Source organism: Rhyacophila brunnea, unplaced genomic scaffold, assembly GCF_057557595.1.
Source record: "Rhyacophila brunnea isolate RB1 unplaced genomic scaffold, BYU_Rbru_1.0 scaffold_23, whole genome shotgun sequence".
NCBI lineage: Eukaryota > Metazoa > Arthropoda > Insecta > Trichoptera > Rhyacophilidae > Rhyacophila > Rhyacophila brunnea.
This window is the reverse complement of record NW_028232893.1, coordinates 12,398,937-12,425,395: the sequence shown is the minus strand read 5'-3', so window position 1 is coordinate 12,425,395 and position 26,459 is coordinate 12,398,937. Positions and strand designations below refer to the sequence as shown.

Genomic DNA, 26,459 nt, shown 5'->3' with positions numbered 1-26,459 from the left:
AAGAATATGGGATAAATTTAAACACGTCGTCGCTATAGGATTGGTTTGTCGAATATCCGTTTTTGTCGAAATCGACCTTTTAATCCAGAATGAATTTTTGTATCTAAATAGACCAAAACCATAATTTTCTTTAAATTGCTTTGTAATGAAAACAGCATTCATATGCTGTAAAAACAACAATTTAAATATTTTCATGAATTTAAATATAGGATAATCAAATTTGTTTTTCGTCTCCTGAACATTTGACATTTGGTCTATTCGACAAACCAATCCTACAGCGACGACGTGTCAAGCATATGCCTGTATTTCATTCTGTCAACAGCTCTCGGTTAATGCACTGACGCTCATTCAATATCGGTATATTTGAATGGTTCAACACACACTATTGCACGTCTATAACGTGTATTTCATTTTTTTAGGACACTCACACATTAAAAACTCTGCTTCAAAATGAACCTAGTGTACCTATTGGGGTTAGCCTATCTGAATTATATTTATTAATCTGTTCTGGGTATAGAATGTTTGAGACATGTTATAATTAAATAGGTAAAATAATAATTTATTTTTAAAAAATCTGATCAGTACTTCGGAACCGTGGTTCCACTTTTAGATTTGATGGAACCGGACACCACACATCTTTGTCTTTTACCTTTACAACTTGGAAGATCTAACAACCTCTGAATACATGTCACTATAAATTGTCAAAAGTTCACGTCCGGACAAGGTATGTATCATGCATCAGTCACAATCAAATCGTTTGAAAATAAAAAGTATGATAACTTGTTAGTTTTATTAAATTCTTATCTAATATTTGTGTGGTGTTCGATGTGTGGGTTATGGTGTTGAGGATGATGATGAAGAAGTCGAAGATGTATGCAGGAGCGAGTTCTATTTGCAGCGTAATGGTCGGTATGATAGTATAAAATACAATGACTGTACATATTAGGTACTGAGATAGTTACGAGCCAGGTACTTAGATAAATCAGTATTCGTAATTTATACAGTCAAAAGTAATACCTAAACATTATATTCCAGTACATAATTATATTGAACGAGTCAGCGGTTTAAATACGAGTAGCTGTGAATTTTATTTATTATTACAGTCATAATATAATATGATACTATGGGAATGGATATTAGACGAATTTTTCATTGCGATACCGTATTTGATATCGACAATCAATATGCTGACTCAGGTAAACGGTTGTTTACCGGTATATGAGTCGCTGGGAATTTATTATTGCGGTCGAATAATTTGATACATTACAAATAGATATAATGATCAATAATATACTGAGAGCTCTACATGATAAAAAAAATCGAAATGTAAAAGGATCCCAGTTTCCCTTATGACAAAGTCGCTTCGCAAATGAGTTGTGTTGATTTTCCATGTTTGTCTACCTCAAGGAGTTTGAATTTTTGACCTCCATGGTATACAAACATTTTTTATTTAAAGAACCACTGACAGCAATATACGTATACGTGCACGTCTGTATAGCATACATGTATGCAACAATATTGACTTGTCATATTATATAAGCAGCGACGATTTTTAATGACGCAACCGATATAAGTCAGAAAACTAAAAGGGGACTCCCAATTTAGTTCAAACTAGTCATAAAGATACGAAAATATATAAAAAAAATACTTATTTCTCACAAGTTTCTTACTACATTATTGAAAGTTTATACCTATTTAAGTATATAAGTATATTGAAAATTTATATTAAAGTCACCATTATTACCTGTTGTAACTTACCTTGAAATCAGTCGGTAGGACCTTTAAGTTGCAAAACGCGTCACTGTATAATTCGGTGTTAGTTAAACACATTTTAATTTAGAATTACTAGTGGGATTCCAACCCTTGGCAATCTTCAGATGTATTATGTATTTTTTATTTCCGTTTATTCATATTATGATTTACTACTCTTTGGCTATGCTCAACCTAACAACATTACATGCAGTTTATATTGTTAATAATTTATTATTAGTGAATATTTTTATTTGTGTATTTTGTTGTTTGCTGTGCACTCCCTACATCTCCACTTCGCACGCCACTGATGGAGATCTCATATTTGGAGTACCGGATCGCTCCCAATCTAATGTATTACCACCACATCAGCACACGTGTGTACGGGAAGTAAATGAATATAAGTCTCTGGGTATATTATTATAAGATGGGAGGCAGGCGAAATTTTAGCGTACCTAGAAAAACTCAACGTAACAGATTTTAGCTTAAGAGCAGAATGCACAATCTAAGATTTCGATCCTAAGGATAAGTCGCCGAAAAGTATGACTTAACTATAGACAATCCTAAGTATAGAGTTAAGGAATCCTTAGCCATAGACTACTTTTGTTATGAACACGCCCCCTTCTGTATTACCATTTACCACTGACAGCTGCTGTCAAAATAAATTCGCATGTCTATAAAACAGTCCATGCACTCAAATTCATTTAACAATGTATCTTAATATGGATATTGATAGTGTTAATTCGTTTGGCATGTACTTTGAGAATATTATTTTACGTTTATACGCCAGCCCGCAGAAATACAAAATGCCAGGTGAAGAATGACGCTAGTGTTAACATGTTAAAAAAAATATCTTGTGGTGCCTGTGGAATCACGTATAATGACTTATTACGGAAACATACGAGTATTATAATTAAATATTAATATCTATTTTTAGTTATTGCATTTATAAAATGTAGTTGTCATATTTTTGTCATCGTTTAACAATTATAAAATAATTTACCTAAACTATAAGAAAGGACAATGTTTCTGCATAGTGTTTTCTGCTAAGGAAATTTTAGTTATGACAAATGTTTCTGCATTCCGCTCTAAGTGTTTATATTATAATAGAGAACATTATTTAATAAATTTAAAAAATATATATAGAATTATCTGTGGATATGTTCATGACAATTATTCATGTAGCCTAGATAATTAAATCAATAAAATTAAACTAATGTACTACTACTATTACAAGTAATTTAATGAATATTATAAATCAATCATAATTAGTAATTACTAATGATGAGTAATGACATCAATTAATGCTTAGCAATAATTTAACTATCTTAAGTGCATGTTTGTCGCAGATTGAATTTTAGTAATAAAAAATGTGTTGATAGCTATTAGTACCTAGATCAGGGGTGGCGAACCTTTTTATGTGATGAATAACAAAATAAATGTGATAACGCGTGGTGTGTCAGAGGACACTTTTACAGTCTTTTACGCCCAGTGTTTTTTAATTACAAAATTCCTTTCAGAATCAATGTCAGGAGATTTTTATTTGCCTGACTCCCAATCATTAACCCATTGGACCCTATCGGCGCCAATTTGGCGCCGGTGTTACAGGATGCAGGACATGATGAAAATCAAACAATTTTAATCATATTTAAATTTTTTTAAAGTTGATATTACTTAATAATAGATGTAGCTATCATTTTTTGATGTTGGTTATATACTGTCTAATATATTTTTTAAGAAATATTTGATTTACAAAATCTATTTTTATTTAAATTTCTCAAAATAATGATCAGTTCGCAAGGTATGTGCAGGTGTTTGAGACAGTAAAAAACATAAAATGGCCCTCCATCTTCTAAATATCTTGAAGAGTATTATATTTAGCTCCAGTTTTAGTATATCTTCTTTTTATTATTTACTTCTATCATGAACTTTTTTTTATCTATGTCATTTTGTCTAAAATAAGGCTAAAAAACCCAAAAAACTATATTTGACATGTTTTTTTCATTCCACTTATACACAACGTTAACTTAAAATGTAAATACTTAAGTAATAGAAAAATTCAATACCTATAAATATTAGAAAGATTAATTTAAATTTAATGAATAATACATGATTTATATCAATTTTAGTAATCAGTGTGCCTTTTTAAGTGATCCTGAAAAATTAATTCTGTCTGCAATGGGTTAATGTTACATGTAAATCATACGTAATACATTTCAACGTGAGCTGACGTAGAGGCCGTCAATGCTATACGACCATCGGGTTCGGATACAATATCTCATGATGAACTGTGATACGGCCAATTTCCCGTACACGAATGGTTAAAACTGTTTTCCGTGTCGAATTCCATATGTGCCAGACGTGGCACGCGTGTTATGTATCGGTGCGCTACCGCTGATCCGGATAATGTCATGAAATATAGGGGAGGAATTTAGTGGTGGTTTTAGATACGCAGATACTCGAGGCGCCGACTGAGAATATCTTGAGAAAATTACCTACCCAATAAATCGAGAGGCGTGATCTTGGCGCTAGTGTCGCGATTTGAGTATTGGCGGCGTATTGTGTGATATTAGTACTCAAAACTACTGCACCTCAAGATATAGTTGTCGGTCTCTAGTCACGTTGACAGGATTTGTTTACACTTTAATATGTATGTGATTTTTTTTACAAAATCTTCCTCATAATGTTCCATGAAAAAAATATATCCTTCTGCTTCCAATGGTGTTACAACCAAAAGTAAACCATGACCTGCTTATTTTTTTAGTCTCCGGCCAGCAGTGGCGAAGGGTGGAGGTAGGCTGTTAAGTTCCGATATAAATAGTGCATACTGAATTTTATCAATTATACGTAGTTGTTTTCTCTGAACTAAGACTACAGTTCACAGATGGTGTTGGTTAGTTTTTAAAATTCAATTATACCCTGCGAAAACCAAGCCATAATAGATAATAGTAAAAAAATACTCGTCTATCTATTAAATATCTATAATTATGACATTAAATCATACATACTTTTGGATATTACACCCACGATGGCCGCGTGGCTTAAGTACCGGCCTATAGTGTTTAATTTGTGTACGAGTCAGAGTATGGATCTAATAGGTTGAGCAAGTGGCTGACATCTATCTCTCGTAAAAATAAAATCTGTTAATACAAACCGCCACTTTGTGGAGGCCCATATGATCTTATTAGGATCGGAAATGGTCGAAAGAAAGAAGACTTTTGGATATTTTATAGATAATTATTATAATATCTTCTAACAGGGAATTGAAAAGTCGGTGTTGCAAAGGAGCTGCTCGAATAGAATTGATTATTTTTGTAACTATTTTCATAACGTGTTCAAATGACAATATTTTACAACACAGAGCTTCCTGGTGGATAATACAGTGGTAGGACATAAAGTTTGAAAATGATTCATCCTTCTTGCAGAGGGCAATAAATCCTTCGTTTTTACCTACCATTGCTGGTGCCCCATCGGTGGTTACCGCAGACAGCTTGTGCAAAGCCATATTTATTGACTTGGCGTATGTTCTGAATGTATTATAAATATTCTCACCCCTTGTCTGTCCTTTCATAGGTAATATTTGCAACATATCCTCTTTTACTGTAAAGTTACTAAATACCATTCTCACCATAACTGCTAACTGTGCGGTGTCTGATATATCTGTTGACTCGTCAAATTGTAGCGAGAACCAGTCACATATTTCCAAGGCAGTCTTTAAATGTCTGTTGAAATTGCATGTATTCTTCTTGTGACGATGTTATTTGACAACTGTAAGTCTTGTATTGCTGAGACAATCTCAAGTTTGTTAGAAACTCCATCAAACAAACAATCGGCACCAGTCAAAAATAGTTTTTTAAACAACTCACAGATTATAATAATATTTTTATATAGGTATTATGGCTTGGTTAAAACAGAGCTTAATGCATTTTAAAAAACTGACCAACAACATGTGTAATAATATGTATTCTTAATTCAACGAAAACAAATAAGTATGACTGAAAAAGTGTGCACAATTTTGTCGGATCGCCCAAAGCATACCAAAACTATTATGGTTTGATTTAGGCAGGGTTTAATTGTTTTTTTTTTAATTGATCAACTCCGTCTGTAAATTTTAGTCTTGAAACCAAATACGTATGACTGACAAAGTTTAATGTGCACTATGTATGTCAAATCTTAACAGCCTACCTCCACCCTTCGCCACCGCCGACCAGTTCTACTTGCAATTCCAATGTATACCCTTTCGTTCTATCGATCCAGCGAAGCAGTGGCCTTCCCACATTTCGCTTCCCATCTGTATAGGTATTCAGTGAGGATTGTTTTCATTCATCCAGAGCCGGCTTAAAACAATAACTCATGAATATAGTGCTCGAATTGTAGGTTGTTTACTCGGATCGGAGTACCGGTCGATGAAACATAAATTTCACCCGTTCCGGTTAACTAAAGAGCGCATTTGGATACAAACTGAGCTATGATTCTGAAAACATAAATTATTGTATATACCTACTATTATTTGAACTATATTACATCGCAAACCCTTGTCTGCTTCCTTATCCACTCATTCCTCTTTTTGTTCTTTCGCGTTATGCCCAGCAAGTACCTCTCCATACCACGTTGTGCTACTCCAAGTTTCTGGATCTCTCTTTTACTTAGGGTCCATGTTTCACACGCATATGTATGTGATTACGGGAAGCACACACCGGTTGATCGCTTTTGAAGACATTATTCAGGCGGCCAAAAGCCTCAAATAGAGATTGGCTGGACTGCTGGACACGTAGCTCTCAAATTTAGTCATCCAGTGGTATCCAAGAGGTAAAAAACGTCCGCAAGGTAGACCTAGAGGCCGCTGGATCGATGAAATGATAAAGTTCTGCGGAAGCACGTAGCAACGCAACGCGCAGGACCGAGATAAGTGGAAGTAGCTTGAAGAGGAGTTCATCCAGCAGTGGATAGATTCAGGCTGATGATGACTATTATTTAATTGGATAGGGTAATTAAACACAAAATATCTGTCCAGTTTTTAATTTTACATGTTTATTTGTTGAGTTTAACAATTTTGGAAAAGTGTTTCAATATAAATTGTACAAAGGGATATAAATTTGTATGGCAAACCAACCCGAAACTACGCAGTGTACCTAATAATTATTTCTTTGACGTATTTTCGTATTCGAACGGTTTCAGATGCCGGTTCAAATTCATCATATTGATGTAAAAATGCTAAAAATAAATTTACCATTTAAACTCTATCTACACCAGTGATTCCCAACCGGTACCGCAGTACCCTAGGGCTCCGTGAGGCGTTGTAGGGGCTCCGCAAGAATTCGAAAAAGCTACAACTTAAAACATTAATTCGTAAGCATAGCGCGCATTTAATATTTTATGAAGTCTTTGTGTCCCTTGGTTTAATGGCCTGCATTAGTAATAAAGCCAATCCTGCTTCAAAATTGCTACCACAATTAATGATAGGGTAAGCCGGTTTCCATTAATTTTGTATTCCCTGGGTTGCTAAAGGGTTCATTTGTGGTATCGTTTAAAATAAATAAATAAATACATGAATATGCTCGCGTATTCCCAGAAAAAGCACTGTCAAAGCCTAGGCCAGGCCAAAATAATGGTGCATGAACAAATTAATATTGTTTAAAAACTATTCACGAACTTATGTATAAAAACATTTTAAATGTTTTTATACATATTTCGCCGCGGACGGAACACATAATATTATGGAAAACACTTGCAAACAACAATAATTGGTGTGAACATATTTGAGGGATAACTTTTAGAGTTTCATTGGAAGTAGCGACGACTGGTTTTGATTAAAGCACGTAAATTTATACGATGTACGCTGTTAAAACTAGATTAAATTTGATGGCAATGTTTGCAGGTGTGAACGAAATTTATTTATTCACGTTCAGTTGTATCTTGGTTTGGACCATGCATAAGTATTTAAGTATAATAGCAAATACTGCCTGTTGGACGAAAGTAAACATTTATAAAAAAAAAATTAAATAATAGCAATCACTTAGACAGTGCTCAGTGTAATGATGTTATTAATACGTATGTAGTATAAAATTTCTGAAACTTTCTTATTGTTGTTTTCATACAAATTATAGTTATGATTACAGAACAATAATTTCATACTATTTCTAAATAGAATTTCTCGCATTGTAATATCATTCATTACTTACGGATAGAATATTAAACAGATTTGAAATATTTTTAGCAGATTTTCATTTTCGTCAAGCATTTCATGTAACATCTACTTGTTTAAATCGTCGCAATTTAGTAAAATGCCCGTAGCTTAATTTGAAAGAGCAAACTGGCGTGAATCCAACAGATACAGGTTCACGTCCCGTCGGGTGTCGTATTTTTTTTCTACAAAATGATTTTTTCTAGTGTGTATATGCATGATAAGTTTTTAAATTATATATCTTCAATATATAGAATGTTACAGAAATAATAAAACAGTTTATAATAATTGTACCTATTACAAGTCCAATGTAAACGTTAAATAATAATCGTGTAGTAACAAGTATTCGTTAGTGATGGGTTGTCACTAACTTCGATGTTGTCAAATAAGACTTTAATTTAAAAAAAAAGTAAAAGTAAAATTGGCTCTATAAAATGTTTTACTTTCTTTAATGAGAAAGCTATCGTACAAGTTTCTTAGAGCGTTTTAAACAAAATATAATATGCATGATTTATTATCAAGCAGATGTATTACATATGAGGGGTATAGAAGCAAAGGCAGCTATCTACCAAAACAGTGTTTTGAAGAAAAAGCTAAAAAACTAATTTAAGGCAGATAAGTTTAATGCAAAACTTTTTGTTGTTTTATTCAATGTAGAAATAAGGTTAAAAAGATAATCTGTATAATAAAAATCAGTAATTTCCCTACACTGATTAAGATATTTTAATTATACAAGTCAATATTGCTACATTTGCTTCCAAATATATAAGATTGCTGTGTTTGCGTCCAACTATTTGAAAGTTTGCTGTGTTTACTCCCAAATTATACCGAGCGGCCATTTTGTCACGCGACTATTTTGTAGGGGAATAATATTGAATATAGAAGCAACGCTAGAAATGGAAAAGTTTACGAACCGGAGCGCTCGACAGTTTTCTGAAGATATGTCCATAGTTATAAAATTTTATGGGTATTTCACAAAAATAAGTGTGTTAGATTTTCTATTTTTGGCCTATCTGGTTCAAATGGTCAAATTATTTTTTCCACGAGATGCAGCGATAATTTTACCGATCTCACGAACAGGAATGGCGCTCCGGTGCGCTCCTGTCCATTTCGAGCCCTGAATAGAAGAATGCAGCCTTTGCTTCTAATATGAATTTTTAAAGTGAATTTTGCATGAAAGAATGCAAGGTTTGCGCCTCAAATATTGTTTTACCATGTGCATAATGAGCAGCTCTATATTTCTGCATTCATAGGTTATTTTGCCAATTTTAATTGCTGCCTTTGGTTCTATACCCCTCATATTATCATCGATGTAATGTATAATTAATTGTATATGTACTATAGAAGTGGTATTCTTCTAAAGTGTAGTTTTATTTTAAATATTCGTTGAATTGACGTTTACGTGATAATCGTTTTATGATGGTTTTGAAACATTTTTTTTTGTTAAGGCTATTCTTCAGTTGAGGCATGGTCTAAAAAGATTGTGACTAGGCGATGCGCGGATTGTGGAAATGACGCGAGCCGAACGAAATATAATTTGTCATAAAAATTCAACATGCGTCCATTTAATGTTCTGTTTATTGTTCTATTAGTAACAATAATAATATATTCGTAGACATGTTTTCTTTTTCAAGTAAATGGGTAACGTTTTTTAGTCATCTTTACACGATTTAAGAATTAATACCCCCGTCGCCACCACGCAACAAATTGACGTGTAAACAGCTCGACTTTCGCTCTCCTATTGCCAGCGAGTCCAACATTTCGTCGCACCTATAGTTGAAATTTATTTGCCGTTTCACTGAAGTATGCTCTTAATAATTCAAATGCCAACTTATTGATTTTATTGTCGGATCTATTATTTTTTAATATGCACGTGGATTGAAAAATTAGCATCTTTATATACGATCTAGCTTTTTTCTTACCGTATCTCAGCGATTTCCAAACTGGGAGGCGCGGTGTGTTGCGAAGGGAGGCGCGAGAAGTTTCACACAATTAATATAGCCACAGGTTTGCAGTTTGCAAATGCTTATTTTATAAAACGGCCGCTAGATATAAACTACATAAAACAGTCCTATAAAAGGTTGTTTGCAAACCTGTCTGAAAATATGGAGACTAATTTTATAATACCTCACTTCTATAGTAGGTATATTGTGAAACGCGCCGGCTATCTCGTGAAAAAATGAAATAAAAGGGTTAAATCATAATGTTGAAATTTGAGGCAAATTTGTTTAGGAACGATAATTTTGTTGTTAAACTTGTCTATTTGGTTGAAATTAAAAAAAAAATGAGTGAATAAATCAATGCACGGAGCACTAATGCATTCACTGATTTAAAAAGACGAAATGAAGGCATTCGTAAAATATTGGAGCTTTGGAAATCAAAATTACTAAAAAAAATAAGTTCGCCATGTTGCCACTTTTAAATGATTTGTGCGCCAGATACATTGAAGCAAACAAAAATCTATTAACTGAGTTCTTGGTTAGTTTGCTAATGTACTTTTCACGTTATTTTATTAATAGTAAAAACGCTGCTTTGTTTAGAGTCTGTTAAATATTTTAAATATGTGGTTGTCCGTTGCAATTCTATATGATACCTATATGATGATTGATATACTTAAATGATAATTTTTGATATATGATGATATTTAAAAAAGTGTTTTATTTAATGAAATAAAGGGGAGGGGGGAGGCGCAGTAACATACAGTTTGTAAACCACTGCCGTATCTGATATAATTATGTTGGCAGCACTGGATATAGGTAGTATGATAATATCGTAGAATGTCAAAAGTCGTTAACCATTCTTAGTGGAAATATAATATAGAAGTAGAGTACATATACGTTTTATAGCTTTGCACTTTTTGTGCACTCTTTACTACACTGATACGCCTCTTTGCCTGATTACCTCGGATAAAATTAGATCAGATTATATTCACTTGTATTAATGTATGTAGTAATAAATTAATAAATAGATAATATAATATGTAGATTAGAATATATTACATCATTTTTATCCTAGAGCCGGAGTGCAAAGTTATGAATCATATACCTACTCTACGGCAGATTGGTACGGGTCGCAAAATCCAGTCGTACATCAGTCAATCAAAACATCTTGACAGCAGCAGTCTCGTGTGGCTACGACAGCATTTTATGATTGTCGCGACTGTTATATTACTGCCAATAGCTCGGTTTACATTCGGGCATTTTTTATTCGCTAGATGAATGTATTGTAGTGCATGCGTAGCCTGCGCATTGCCTGTCTCAAACCAGTTTCAGAACGACCGTTTTTCGTAATGAAAGTGCTAGCGGACGTAGCTCAATTTCTGTTCAACATCACATCAATGTTGCCAACCGAAGGATTCCGCTAAAATGTATTATAGTATATTATAGTACACTTTTACGCCAAATAAGCTAAAAATACTATAATTATGACAGGGCTCGTAATAGCGCACAGGAGCCCAGCTCCGGTTTGTTAAATTCCCGAGATTATTGCTTCGTCTCGTAGATTTTTTTGACCGTCTGAGTTAGTTAGGTCGACAACGTAAAATCAAACACACATAATTATGTAAGTACATATATAAAATAAATATAAAATTTGATAAATATGGTAATATTTTCGGAAAATTATCGAGGGCTCTGGTTCGTGAAATTTTCTATTTCGAGAGCTGAATTTTGAAGGATTCAAAACGAAAAATGTTCTGTGTACCTACTATATATTTTTTTTAAATATTATAATTTTTACAAATTTGTATTAAAATCATTAGGTAAGTATTATAAAAAGATGACAAAATTGAAAACTATTTGATGTAAAAGTGTAGACCATGGTTTCCCAAACTATGGGTCGCGAGCGAATATTTAGTGGGCCCTCGCCACTGTATACATGAATTAAAAAAATAGGAAGTAATAATAGTAAATAGAAGAATTACTTTGACGACTATTTTGGGGAAGAGATGAAAAAGTTTGATTGTGAGATATGTGAGGTCGGGTTTTCGGCTATGGTTAACATTAAAACTAAATACCGAAATAAATTGGATATATCGAACTCACTGCGATTAAAAGTAAATAAAGTTGAAGTTGATGCTAAAACTGTAATGAAGAAAAATAAGAAAGAAATACATCCTTTCCATTGAAATAACTTTGTAAAAAAACCTTGCAGGTGTAGGTATTTTAGTAATATTTTTTTTTATTTAAGTTGTGTTTCTTATTTCAATAGTCTTTCATTCATATTGGTAACACTTATAAAAAATATTTTTTTTATTTCAATTATAACAAATAAGACAGCATTAAGTAGTTCCACGACTCGCCACTAGGGAATCTGAGCATTACCAATATTTATACCCTCTTTTCTCTAAGACAGCTAAGAGGTGGGTCCCAAGATTGGAAATTTTTGTTAGATGGGTCGGAGCCCAGTCAACTTTGGGAACCACTGGTGTAGACAGTTGAGGCATTGCGTACCACACTTGCAACATAAAGAACGCGCAAAACTAACCAGAATTTAAAAGTTGAAGTGAAGTGAAAGATGAAGTGGTCAAATGTAGACATAGCTTACAAATATCTGTGCAACTGATTGAAAGGGTGGATAGTAAAGGCACAGAGATTATTAGGGTGAAGTTAACATGAATGACAGTATCACAAGTATAGTGGAAAAGGAAAAAGGTCAGCATGGATTTTTTGATGGGGTTTTTCATGGAATCAATAAAAAAATCTTAATAAACTGAATGCCATGAATAAAATGGATAAAGTCTTGATGATGCCAACGTAAGCAGAGCTGGCGGCGGATTCTGGCCAATCGTCTCTCTCGAACACCCTCCCCATAATGCCAAACGTCAATAATTCAGACTGCGGTGACTTCAGTGTCATCTTTAACAATTGGCTGGTGGTAGAATTGCCATCTTTGTCAACGCTGTATTTGAATGTGCTCATGTTCAGTGGAAAGATTCTGGTGTCCAGGGTAACGGGGTAGTAAACAATATTGTCCGCTCGGAGAGTGTCATTGTACACTGGCTTTGGTACTTTGGCAACGATTTCGATGGTTTCTATTTCGAATGTTTGCTTCACGGTTGAATAGTTCAGGAATCTGAAAATTTGACGATAAAGTTGGTGACAAATAAATTTTATACAAGCGGCCTTCTTAGTTATTCCACCGCTGGAGTGGTATTACGTCAATTTAGTTAATGGTATGTCTTAGGTTCGAATCACATAGTATTTAAGTTGGCAAATGCGCCAACTTAATTACTGAGGGAAATACCTATATTACATTATGATATCGACTGCATAAATCCATAAACCGACTAACTCCACTCAGTGACGTCCCTAGATAAAATGCCGCCCCTAGGCAGCGCCAAAATGCCGACCCATGTTTCTATACAGTATTTTTATCATCCTTTCATGAGTCCAATATCTAAAAAAATGTGTTGTATGGATACATTACTAACTATCAGATTGTAATTATTTGCAAATCGGCACGTGCCGTTTCTGGTCACCAAGGACGTCGAAGGGAAACGGAAGTAAACAAATTTCGCGCACCCGACAAAACCAGTGAGCTGATTTTTTTAATGGAAAGATATTTTCGTTATTACTAAGTTTTGTTAGCTTTTTCTATATATTCCAAATGATTCTCCTCAATTTGCCGCCCTTCGAGTAACTGCCGCCCCCAAGCGACGCTCAATCTGCGTACCCCCACGGGACGTCACTGACTCCACTACTTGGGCAAATTGTTCAGGAAGGAGAAAAAACTTAATACCTACTTTAACTATCGAGCGGAATTTAACAATTCCTTGGATTTTTTTTATAAATAAGCTGCACTATGAACACTATTTTAGCTTTCCTTTTATGTACTTATAAAGAAAATTGATATAATGAGTGGAGTTGTTCCATTTACGATATTGGAAATTTGGTACCTGGAGTTGGCTGTTTTGTGTGAATAACGATAACGCATTTATTTATAGATTTAGGAGTTTTTGTATGAGCATAGAAAACATGCTTTACAACAAAATGGCATCAAAATCTAATTTTTGGTTAAAATTGCAGTTAGCTGGTTTGCAGATTTCGATTTGTAATTCTTTTGATCAACATTATAAGTGATTCTTTTACGGTAGGTTATTCTTCAATCTCAGTTTCTAAGACGACAGGTACAATTCATTATTTCTGAATTAAAATATCATAACATAATTATTATACCATTGAATTACAGTACATAAAGGTGCATTCACACTATCTATAATTCGTAACTTTACATTACATAGTAAGTTATATTACGATATAAATATTTCCTCATTATCAATTTTGTGTTGAATATTTGTCGATATGGCAATTATCTTTATCTAATTACGACAGTTTAAACTAGTAGGTCATACATGGAATGCTTATCAAATTGCGTTATAATTGACTATCGGGTTTTGTGTATTAAATCAAAGAATATTAATTACTAACCGATGCCCGGCTCTCCCCAAATATTTTAGATATAGGGGATATATATCTGGGGTGTTTTCAAGTTATGTATGATAATATATGGGATGTAACATTCTCAAAATCTTGTGAATTATTCGTTGAATAAAAGAAATTGTTTATTAAAACTATGTACACAGTTATTTATACAACTTTAAAATGTTAATATGACACATATTGGCTGTCACGAGTGGCAGAGTTGCGACACCGTTAGTGTCATATGCTGGGTCCAAACTGGCAACATGTCGCCGGCAACCTCGTTGAATTTTAGGATTATTATCATAATTGCTTAAGAAATTTTACGATAATTATCATACTTATCGTAAAATTTAACGAGGTTGCTGGCGACATGTTGCCAGTGTGGACCCGGCATTATGTGCGCTCACTATTGGACAATATCGCACCCGGGGAATAATAGTGGCACAACTCGAAAAACTTATTTTTGCAGGAGAGCAGTGTAAATATTTTATTTTGGTGTGTTGAATCAGTTTTTTTTTTAATTTACTTTATAATAGCGTGAAGTTGGCACACTTGAGTCATCTCATTTCGAATGTTATCCGCAATAACAATGGCACAACGATTATTGTGCTACTATTTCTGCTTGAATTCAATTAAAATATTATAATATGATAAATGATAAAAATGCGTTTAAGGCCACCATTATATTTTTAAGAATTATGCTGTTATTTGTGCGGATAGAAATGATGTCGTGGAACATTTCTGCATACTTATCTCAAAAATGACTATTTTGACTTATGCCATTATTATTCCCCGGGTGCGATATGTATTTAACAAATTTCTATTTAATGATAGTGTTACCTGGTACCACATGAACTGATGCTTGAATTGGTACAAGCCACGAGTGCACAATTTATATTTCCTCCAGTTTTATAAGTGTACGAGCGTACTCCATCGAAGACCACTGCTCTGTATCTGTAGCTATGTACGCCTTGCTGGAAGTATACAATAAACATCTAAGTGTAATAATAAATGGTGGGTACTTTGGTGGAACAAATGTGTCACAACACAAAAACGATTTATTTACGTCGAGTTTACTGGGTTGATGTTATACTTCTTTTGGTGCGTTTGGGAAATCAGATCAGAGTGTATAATGCACATAATTTATTTTTTCACACGAAAAAAAAACGCACTCGATTGGATTCGAACCACCGATTGTTGGATTATCGGCCGAACGCACTACCTTTACGCCACAGTATGATACTGCAATCGTGACGATTATACAGTATAATATTATTTTAGTTTAGAATTGTTTCGTTGCCTAGGCAGCGAATTTATTATTGTCGGCCATTTGAAATTCCTTACGTAAACAAACGATTAAACGTCAGAGTGACAGTAGGTACTTTAAAAATAAAAACAACGAGAAACCATTATATAATTTAGTAATATAAGTTAAAGTGTATAGAAATAAACCAACGGCGTTCCAACAACTGGTCCTTTTTCTTGAGTGTGTAATTTAACAAAATAATTAAGAGCTAGTCATAGATTCTAGTTTATCACAAGTTTTCTTTTTGTTTTGTTACGCCAAAGAAGTATAACTTCTAACGCGCGTACATAAGTACACACACCGATTTTTTATTTATCTGATTCAAAAGTTTAGGGTGCCATAGAAAAGTCCTGATCTACCATGAGCGCCGTAAACCGAAAAATTCTCAGTAAACTCTAAGTTTACTTGTTTTTCAAGTCTTAACCTACGCCATGAATTTCGTTCTCCGGTACCGGCACACAAAACGGCCATGGCCCAGATAAACTGTCAAAAAACATAATGAGACGCAACAAGTGAATATAGAGTAGTCAGTTAAAAAAATACCACTCACTTCATTCTCGGAGACAAAACTGGTGTTAATAGTAATCCTGAAAGCACAATCCACGTCTCCATGTGTCAGACTGAACACTTGTGTCTCGTTCATGTCCAGTAGTTGTGATGTGTAGATGTTCATGTTCTCTTTCTTCAGAGTCAAGCTGTCCAACATGTCTGGGGTATCAAGGCGTAGTTTAATTCTCAAGTGTTCGATTTTTGACGGGGTGAGTTTTTTGATATTCATGCCGGGGATTTTGGGGACCTCCGCCACCAACATTTGACGAGTCATGTTCCCTCTCATAACGGCAATGATTTGACCCTGGTTTCCGGCGTAAATACCGCTTCCTGTAATTACATAAATACGGTTATATAACTTATCCATTATATTTTAATAACAAAGTGTAGAATGTACCCTGACTGTTGATAGACTGCTCCATGTCATGGACCGCACATCCGAAAGCGGGCCCCCAGACCAGGATGTTTGGTGGGCCTCCCTACCTATCGTTAAGATAAAGAAGATGAAGGGCAGTGTGATTTTTTTACAGTAGTGTCCCCCAAATGGTTTCCGCGGAATTCCAGAGTTATTTGAAGTAAATTTAAGAGTGTTTCATGTATTTTTAAATAAATACAGTTGGTATAGGTATTATTGAGTTGTCGAGACTCATTATGAAGCACTAATCGCGATCCCCTTTGTGGTTGCCAAGTAACATGTGACCCTTCGACATATTGGATAAATAGTCACTTTAATAGTCAGGAAACACACTAAAAATAATTTTACCTTAACCATATCACATCAAATTGCATTGAATCTGAAATAAATATAATTATAATAGCACCGCAGGTGACTTTTGTATACCATTGTACACCAGGCGACACTGGGTGGTGTATGTATATCTCACTTAACTGGCCACGCCGGGCCCCTAGGCGAGAGCCCTGTCAGCCCCCCCCCCCCCCTTGTAGGGGCCATGCTCCATGTACACTGTATATCAACAAGACGGCTATCAAAATTATTCCTCACTGTACACCCCGATTGGAAGACCTCGTTGGCGCTGAGTGGCGTGTTAAAGCAATGGTTGAAACAGACCGAGACTACTGGCGACCGAAAATAATTTTGGATCCAATGCTGGAATGTTACTGTACCAAAAATCAGTGGCGTGTGTGTGTGAAGAAGAAAGGTATGCGTGCGATGCAGCCGCCCCGAGCATAGCTTTTGTGGTTACATGTAAATTGTACGTACAACATTTCACCGTGGCACAGTTCGCCGTGAGTTTTCTATCGGAAAGAGATGACTGTATACTATACGGTCTACAATTTTATTAGATTAAATATGAACATTAATTTATATTTATATTTCATAGCTGGCAAAATTCATTAATAATTCAAGAATGAAAACCTAACCTAACCTAACAAATAATCCGGTATATCGGCTATTTTCAAAATTTGTTTGCTGTTGGCTTCCTGTAAAGTGTAAATCGACAAGAAACGTGTTTTATTTAGACGTGAATTGTATGTCAGTACTATATGAACCAAAGAGGTTGGATTGTCTTTAATATACGGCCATATATTTCCGATACAACATTTCATGGTGAAGTGTGATACGGCGAGCTGCATACGTACAAGTTTCCGGACACGAGCATTTGTTAGGGAAGATAGATAATTGAAGAATGAATCTCTTTGTTATTTGTAATGTCTATTGTTATTTGTCTAATTGTCGTATATCTATATTATGTTGTAGAGATTTTTAATAACACAGGTTTACAATATGCCGTAAAAAGTCAAATTATAGAATTTCTGCATTCCTAATCGCTGGAAAACCTCAAGTAAACGGGACTCAACTCGGTGTTGCCGGCAAGCTACGTACCAATATCTAGTCTTCAGTCTAATAATATGTTCAAAATGCTTGGGTACTAAGTAAAGTTTTTATGTACTGACCTGTACTACCAACTTTTGGATCATTCGCTCCAGCGGCCAAGAGATTGACGTTATGTGTACGGGCCCAACTTTCCTGTATTTGCACAGCTGGAAGATAGAAAGAAAATATTAATTAATTTAGTAGGTACCCGAGGTTCTTAAAAAGTCATAAAAGTCTTGGGTAACTGATCCTATTAATTTCTCCGGCACAAACAATCTTGGTGAGGCTACAAATGCTTACATCAAATTTTATGTAGGATTTCAAGAAACAACAAATAGTTTGGTTTGGAGGGGGCGTGTGCCCATGTGTTTAGTAGATATGCTTGTCAGAAGTCATCATCGGCCGGGGTCGATCCTCTGCTGTGGATGAAGGCCTCCCCGAGCTCCCTCCACTCTTCTCTTACAAGTCCGTACATTCACCGAACTTTACGAGTTCGTCTATCCAGCAGGTTTTAGGGCGTCCATGTGGGCGTTTAGTGCTCCTTGGTTATCACTGCATGACGGTATTTGTCCAGCGGTTGTCCACTCGCCGAATGACATGCCAGCTCATTGCCAATTAATCTGCTTAGCGACCCGTATCACATCGCGTACTATTGTCTGCTTCCTTTTGTTTATTTTGTGATATTTACGCGTTATGCTCAACATGCACCATTCCATGACACATGGCGCTTCTTATACTATTTGGATTTCACTTACGTTAAAATTCCATATTTCATCTGCATACGTGGGAGATGGTAGCACACATTGATTGTCAGTATAAAGAATGATTGAATTTCTCCGTACAAAGTAAGCATTTAACAAAAAATAATAAGAGCTCCGGTTAGTAAAATTTTCAATTCCGAGTGTTAAATATTCTCTAAAAGTTCCTTTGACTTATTTTATAGACTTATACTCTCTTTATAGTGACGTATTTAGTCAAAATTTTATAAAATATAATTTAGAAGCAGGCGAGACCATGGCCCCCGCATTTTGAAGCGGGCCCCACAGACTAGAATCTTTGGCGGGCCCCATACCCATCACTAAGTTAAAGGCAGTGGGACGCTTTACAGAATCGTTATCTAAATGTTGTTTCAAATAAAATTAGGGGTATTATGTGTATTTTTAGCGATGGTTTTGTACTTATTGTTGAATAAATCCACTTGAATAATTATAGAGTTGTTGAATATCGACAGACAGTAATCAAAAATTGCATCTCACAAGTAGACATTTTAAAATTTTAAGACTCAACAAAATGACCCTTTTCCCATTAGGATATTATAAAAATTGGGTAAGTAGGTACCTGTCAAGTAAGTACCTAAGTAGTTTATCAATCAAACTACTGAAATATTTATGCTTATCCGATAACTTACTTAATATTTTGTTTGTAATTTCATAGTATCTTAAAATACGCATTTATGCATAATAATATACATGTTTAAGCTTTATTATAATATTAAGTCGATAAAACGCTTAAAAATAATGTTATTTACACTATATACACTATTTTTAATATTTGTTGTAAATATAAATAAGTACCCATGTATACACAATAAATTAATTCATTATGCACATCTTTAAGTTCTAACGAGGTAAGAAATATTTTCTTTTAATAAACATCATAAGGCATAATAATTATTCTCCATCCATATTAAAAATGTGTCAAGCGCGAAATGTATAAGGTACAACTACTGAGAAGATGGAAGCATATTAAATTGACTTGCTTATTTACTCCAACAAATCGTAACGTACGTCTATTCCTTTGCGCATTTAATTAAATTGTGCGGCGTCCAATCCTCCCGGTGGCCAATTGGGTCGGCGTCCAATTGGGCCGGTGTCCGATTGTACCGGCGGCCAATTACCGGAGGCCAATCGCCGGAGGCCAGTTATCGGTGCCAAATCGTCCTAGACCCCAAATTTGTGATGTGTGTTTATCTGTCAGCCCCCCCCCCCATCTTGTGGGGGCCATGGGTGAGACAGTCAGCGTGTGTGTTGTGGGCAGCTTTAAGCAGGAGACAAATCGTAACATCTGACAGTCGTGCTTGCGGTAGATCTAAATCTAAAAATAATGTATGCAACAACAACGAAATACCTGTCAAGAATGGTAATTCTGAGAACCACATCGTGGGGAAAACTATATCCCGCACTCCCTCCTTCTTGAGGATTTCAACAGCGGGGTTCTGGAACAGCAGATCGAAGCAAATGAAGTGGCCGAACTTGACGCCGAAGTCTGTATCGAAAACACCCAACTCCTGTTCGATGGAAGGCGAAAAGCCTATTTCTCCAAACAAGTTTATCTTACGGTATCTGGAACAAAACGAGTATATTTTGTATGTACTTAGAGAATGACTGTAACACAGAACAGGTAATAAATAGAATTCCGATAAGCTATATTCAATACGCTACATTTTTATGCAGGGATTTGAATGACGTGTGAGTGTCCTATGAAAATGAAACACGCATTATGCACGTGCAATAGTGTGTGTAATACACCAATATTAACTGAGTGTCAATGCATAAACTGAGAGCAGTTATCAGTATTCGACGGATGACGTATTTTTGACTCGAGATCGGTTACCTGCTACTCCTTACCCGTTAGGTATTTCAGTTCCCGTTATTTATGAGTTCGTGTATGCAAAACTTAAAATATACCTATTAAAGAAGATATTGACATCTCGAAGTGACTGAATGTGTTTGGGAAGTACATGTTTGTGCAGACCAAATTACATCGGAGTGTGTAAGGAAAACAAGTAAAAATTTTGAAATATTTTTCATAAAAGATACAGAAAATATTTAGCAGTAGAAAAATCACCCCCGAATTTCATAGGATGCACGCTGCTTCGGAGGTATTATATTTCATTACATTACAATTTTATAAATAGGTGTACATATTAAATTTGATGGATTTTGTTTTATTATTATTGCACCTTTGTTGGATTCGGTCAATCAATCAACCGTTTAAAAAAAAATCAGTTAGGTACATGTTCAAACACGCGCGTTAACATCATTTTACTCCCTACTTCAATTATAGTTTGTTAATTTATGGCTACGGCCATATGTTGTAGCTTAACCACTGGGGAATGCCAAAAGAAATGGCGTATTTCAAAAAAACACTACCTTATTCTTAGATCAATAATTATTATAAAGCAATCATTATTCGTAGGATGTTTATCACACTTGAATGGTAAAAAACATAGCTTATAATTAGTATCTTTAGAATTATCTTCAAATGTGTCAATCTTGCCCATTTTTTGAATAATAAAATGCCTAATTCTTGTCAAATTTGGGATCACAGAGATTATCAATATAATTTTTTATCGTAAATATTTCACTATAATAATGTCGATATAAATTATACTGATGGTTTTATAAATGTGTTTAAAAATTAATAAATGTAAAAAATCTTAACACCACTGCACATTTATGTACTTACTGAAATATGACTATATTCTAAAACATTAGAGCGAGAGGTTTAAAAGAATACTATTTTATGTAATAAAAATACTTTATGCAGTCATCAAATGTTTAAAACAAATATAAAGGATAATAAGGCTTCAAAATAATATAAATAGATTATCTACATCTAAGGTATGTCCAGGATCATGCTTTGAAAATAGAACAAAAGCTCTATTTTGACCTACGCTGAGCATGTCCCACCTTAACACAAAAATAGCTATTTTAGCAACACGGTTATCGACGCATAATTAACCAATAAGGTAAGATTTGGCGGCTACACCGAGCAAACCATCTCCCAAATCTGTAAACCTTTTATCTTACTCTAGCGCGTGTCGCAGAGATTATAAGGGTGTCGAATACTTTCTCACTCGCACTTATGCATCGTTTTTGTTCAGGCCTTGGTAAGTACGTAAAAGCCTCGCGAGGCAAAATGCTCAGTCAGTCAGTACACGCCTCGCCCGATCATTGCCATACCGATCTAATCGTTGTCGGTTTATCGATGCTCGAAGGTGCTGCGCGCGGCTGCCTCGCGTGACGTTAATTTTGTTGAGACTGGCCCGCGAGATGCCTCGTGTAGCGATTCTCGCAAAGCATATGCCCTAGGCTGCTCGCTCAGTTAGTACGCGCCTATTGACATACGATACGTATAATGCTTACTTTTGATATGACGCGAGATTAATAATGGTGTAAAACGATCCATTGTCAAGAATGAATTACGTACCTTGAAATTACCCTTCCTTCTCTGTTGAAAACCACGTTCGTGTTGAACAAGTAGAACCCGTGCTCCGGACACTTGTCGTCTTTAGTTATATTACAGTTCACGCGTTCTACAACATTTATGACGACATAGATTCTATGGTCTTTGGCAGAACAGGATATGTCTGTCAGCATCTGTAATAAGATAGGAAACACGTGATATTATTGTTTTCGCCAACGCTCGAAATGTACCTACCGAAGCGGACAGGACAAACTTTGTGTTTTATAGTATAGATAGACTATAGATAGACTATATATAGATTATGTTGATATTGTGGATCAAGACATCGACTAACCTTATTGAACTTCAAAGGCTGGTCACAAGGGATTGCGCCTTGGTTTTCATGTGGAACAGTGAAGGCGACCCCTTTGTATAGCTCAATTGGTCCTTCATCGTATCTGTTGAATGTTGCTTCGGGAAAAACCAAGATGTCTACCGACTGAAATGAACAATAATTTGTTATTATGGTGTCATGGTATTATGGTGTTAACTTAGCAAAAGTTTAGTCCATTTATAAAAAATATTCATAATAATTTAATATTGATTTTTAAGGTGGCTGGATTAACAATATCTAACAGGTGACACTGATTTCACTCAGGCATAGGAGAATCCGCACATGAAAGCCCCCCCCCCCCAACCCCCTGTGTGTGCGAATGTAATTCAGTGATTTTCAACAGTGGAGCCGGAGCGCTCCAACACTTCTTAAAACGGTTTCATGAATAAACAGAACTGTGCCAAAACAGAACAGCGATAAATATAACTATGGAAATTCACGAGAAATCGGTGTTATTTGCATTCGTTCTTTAATTTGCTGCCCTTAAGCAACGCATGATTCACATACCCACACGGTACGCATTTAGGTGTTTTGGATGTAGTAGATTTGTGTGTATGTATATATTAGAATTTTTGATTCTCTTTGCACCACAGAACAGATAATACATAGAATACCGATAGGCTATATTCAATACGCCGCATCTTGATGCAGGGTTTTGAATGTGTGAGTGTCCTACGAAAATGAAGCACGCATTATGCACGTGCAATAGTGTGTGTAATACACCAACATTAAATGAGCGTAAATGCATAAACCGAGAGCAGTTTTCAGTATTCGACGTAAAACGTATTCTTGACACGTGTGTAAGTTTAACCCGGATTCTTCCTTACTCGAGTCGGTTACCTGCTATCGCCTTACCAGTTATGTATTTCAGTTCCCATTATTTCTGAGTTCCCTGCTTTGCACGTATTGATATGATAGGACAGCGTTTCCCAAACTTTTTATGCAATGGAACACTTCGCAAACGCGGAAATTTTAACGTTATTTTTTAGATTGATTCCTAATAGCTAAAATTTAAAAAAAAAATAATGACTTTAATAATTTTGAGTCCTTGAATTGCATATCTTCTTGATATCAGGCACAATATTGCTAAGTTGCATTCTAATAGGTATCTGGTGTGGCGTCGAGCCTGTTCCTGCACTTTGACTTCGTTGCAGCATAAATAGAAAATCCCGCTTCGGATAAATAGGTAGTAGAAAACGGAAGTAATACAATCATGGCCCCACATCCTGAAGCGGGTCCTCAGACTAGGATATTTGGCGTGCCCCCTACCTATCTCTAATGTTAAAGGCAGTGTGACACATCACATTAACATTTTTCAAATTTTGTTACTGCTCAAATTAAGGGCCCTTATTCAGTGTATTATTAACTATTTTTTTTTATTTTTAATACGTCTACTTTCATCATGGAGTTGTCGAGTATAAATACGCAATAATCAAAAATTACATCGTTCAATTATATTATTTTAAACTAATTAATTTTAAATTAATTAATTAATTAACTAAATAATTATAGCGCCAGGCGAGTTTTTTTTTTACTATTAAAGCAAATTTGTGATGTGTGTTTATGTTACTTATTTGATCAACCCGGAACGCCGGGCCCACCCAGAGCCCGTGCCCCCGGGCTAAAGCCCTATCAGCCCCCCTTGTGGGGGCCATGAAAGCAATAATAGCTTGTTTTGAAGAATTGGGGTACTCTTCTGACAAACTCGCCCAGAAATCATTTAAAGGCTGATCTTCAAATCAGAGTCACTAATTAAATCAATAAGATTTTTATAGTCACTTGCGCTTAAGCCTACTGGTTTAGCTGTCGCGGAAAATGGATTCCGAACCCAGGAATCGTCCTTACTAGTTGTCAGAAAATATTGCAAAAGTGTATAAAACCTTTTAAAATTGTCGCGGAACACTTATTCAGGTTCGACGGAACATAGTTTGAGAAACCCTGTGATAGGACATGCAAAAACAAAACCGTGAAAAAACATAACATAGATAAACACAACTATGAAAAATCATTCTGCAGCCTAGAAAAACCATAAATAAATCATTAAATTACGGATTTTTTTTAAATGAACCTCCCCCATACAATCTGTGTGCGCACCTGATTGATATACAATTTAAATGAACATTGATAGATGACGGAGCTTTATTTCGGGACGTTACTGCCCATGTATCAAGCAATTTATGTTACCCAGAAATCATCCCTATCGAAATCGTCATCCCCTTAAAAACTTACATACTGCTTATATACTGCAGTCTGCAATTTAGAAGAGATCTTTATTTAGCTACGTATTTTTTCAAGTTATACGTGGTGTAAATGAGAACTCTGCCATTCTCGGCAGTGTTGACATGACGTGTGTCCCTGATAACTATCTTAGAAATAGAGAGCATCAGTTGTTTATTTTCCCAAGGTGCAGAACCAACCTGCCACTGGTAATGCCAATTGGAAGGGCGACAACGATGTTCAACCAAATTGCTTCCGGTGTTGATATATTTCACTTGCGTGAGGGTGAGTTTAGGTGGACGCTATTTTATAAATTCTTAAAATAGGGTCTTCTTAGCAAACTTGGTGTACTTCTTTGAACTTGTATATTATGTAGAAGTATAATTGTATTTTCACTGCTTTTGTATGTTTATATTATGTTCTCTTTTTATATTTTCATTTTATCGTTTTAATTACTTTTTTTTATTTATAATATTGTTTCATGACATGTTGTGAACGTCGTAAACTTACAATTAGTAATATCCATAATATGCTAAAAATAAATAAATTGAATTTGAAGTTGTAAAATGTGCCGCCCTTTGATATGAAAGTCGGTAAGGGTGAATTTAATATTTAAGACGGTCAATAACACCAACATAATATTTGTTGTCCGATAGGATTTTCTTTATATGGCTACCCATTGGCCGATATGAATAGTCAGTATTATCAGTTGTTTTAATTAAATTTTATTGTATATAATCTTTTAGTTTAAACTATTATTTTTGAGCACAAAAAGCTACACAAAACCGTCTTATAATTTGTACTGAGTCTACAAGAATATGAACAATCATCAAATGTACCAAAATAAATAATAGATGTCGCTGGTTTTATAGTCTGTGATATAAGTATTATTATGACTTACCTTATCTTTTGCCAATTTGATAAAGTTCATGTAATTTTCCAAGTTTTTATCCAACCGGTCAAATATCGACACGTCACTACTGGGGTAGTATTCCACAACCCCCGCAATATATGACGTCGAATTTTCATAGGACTGAAAGCAAAAAAGACTTATTGATATTTTAACATGTTAATTTATTGATTTAAAAAAATGTTAAATTCGCCACCGGTGTACATGATACTAAACTGAGGAATTCCGAGGAAAAGTTGTGTTCGTCCCCCCTGCACGCATGTCCACCTTTCCGCCGTAGCGATTGACTCATATAAACGGCGGAGGGCGTGTTACGGGAAAAGTTGCTGCGGCGCGTGGTCATCATGGGCGGGTGGATTTAATCTTTAATGATATGCTATATAATATTTTTAATAATAGCGCCGACTGACAGATGCTTTCCAAATAAACCCTGCAGTGTGCCTGCCTACATATTATTATTACCTACGTTTTGTGAATGCCAAACAAAATAAATTATCAACACATTCGACGTACTGTTTTGAGTCCCTAATGGGTCTATTCTATTCAGATGTTAGGTATATTTTCTTATGATGAGAATAAATTATTATTGTCAATGTTTTGGGTATATTTAATTATTTTCAAATCACCAAACCGGCTGTCATCTTTGGATTGTTCTAATAATGTATTGATAATATTTATATTTTTACTTAGGTAATCTAATCAT

General features: G+C 35.0%; 1 protein-coding gene across 1 annotated transcript in view; it reads right to left on the bottom strand.

The window, feature by feature from the left end:
* The window catches only part of LOC147069511 (uncharacterized), a 71,195-nt gene that overhangs the window by 23,223 nt on the left and 21,513 nt on the right, over positions 1 to 26,459 (bottom strand). The window contains exons 3-10 of the mRNA XM_085950824.1: positions 25,748 to 25,879; positions 22,591 to 22,734; positions 22,260 to 22,429; positions 20,175 to 20,389; positions 18,128 to 18,214; positions 16,212 to 16,540; positions 15,196 to 15,329; positions 12,627 to 13,006 (exon numbers count right to left, since the gene is read on the bottom strand). Of these exons, the coding sequence (XP_085806950.1) occupies positions 12,627 to 13,006; positions 15,196 to 15,329; positions 16,212 to 16,540; positions 18,128 to 18,214; positions 20,175 to 20,389; positions 22,260 to 22,429; positions 22,591 to 22,734; positions 25,748 to 25,879 (1,591 nt within the window). The remainder of the gene's footprint in view (positions 1 to 12,626; positions 13,007 to 15,195; positions 15,330 to 16,211; positions 16,541 to 18,127; positions 18,215 to 20,174; positions 20,390 to 22,259; positions 22,430 to 22,590; positions 22,735 to 25,747; positions 25,880 to 26,459) is intronic.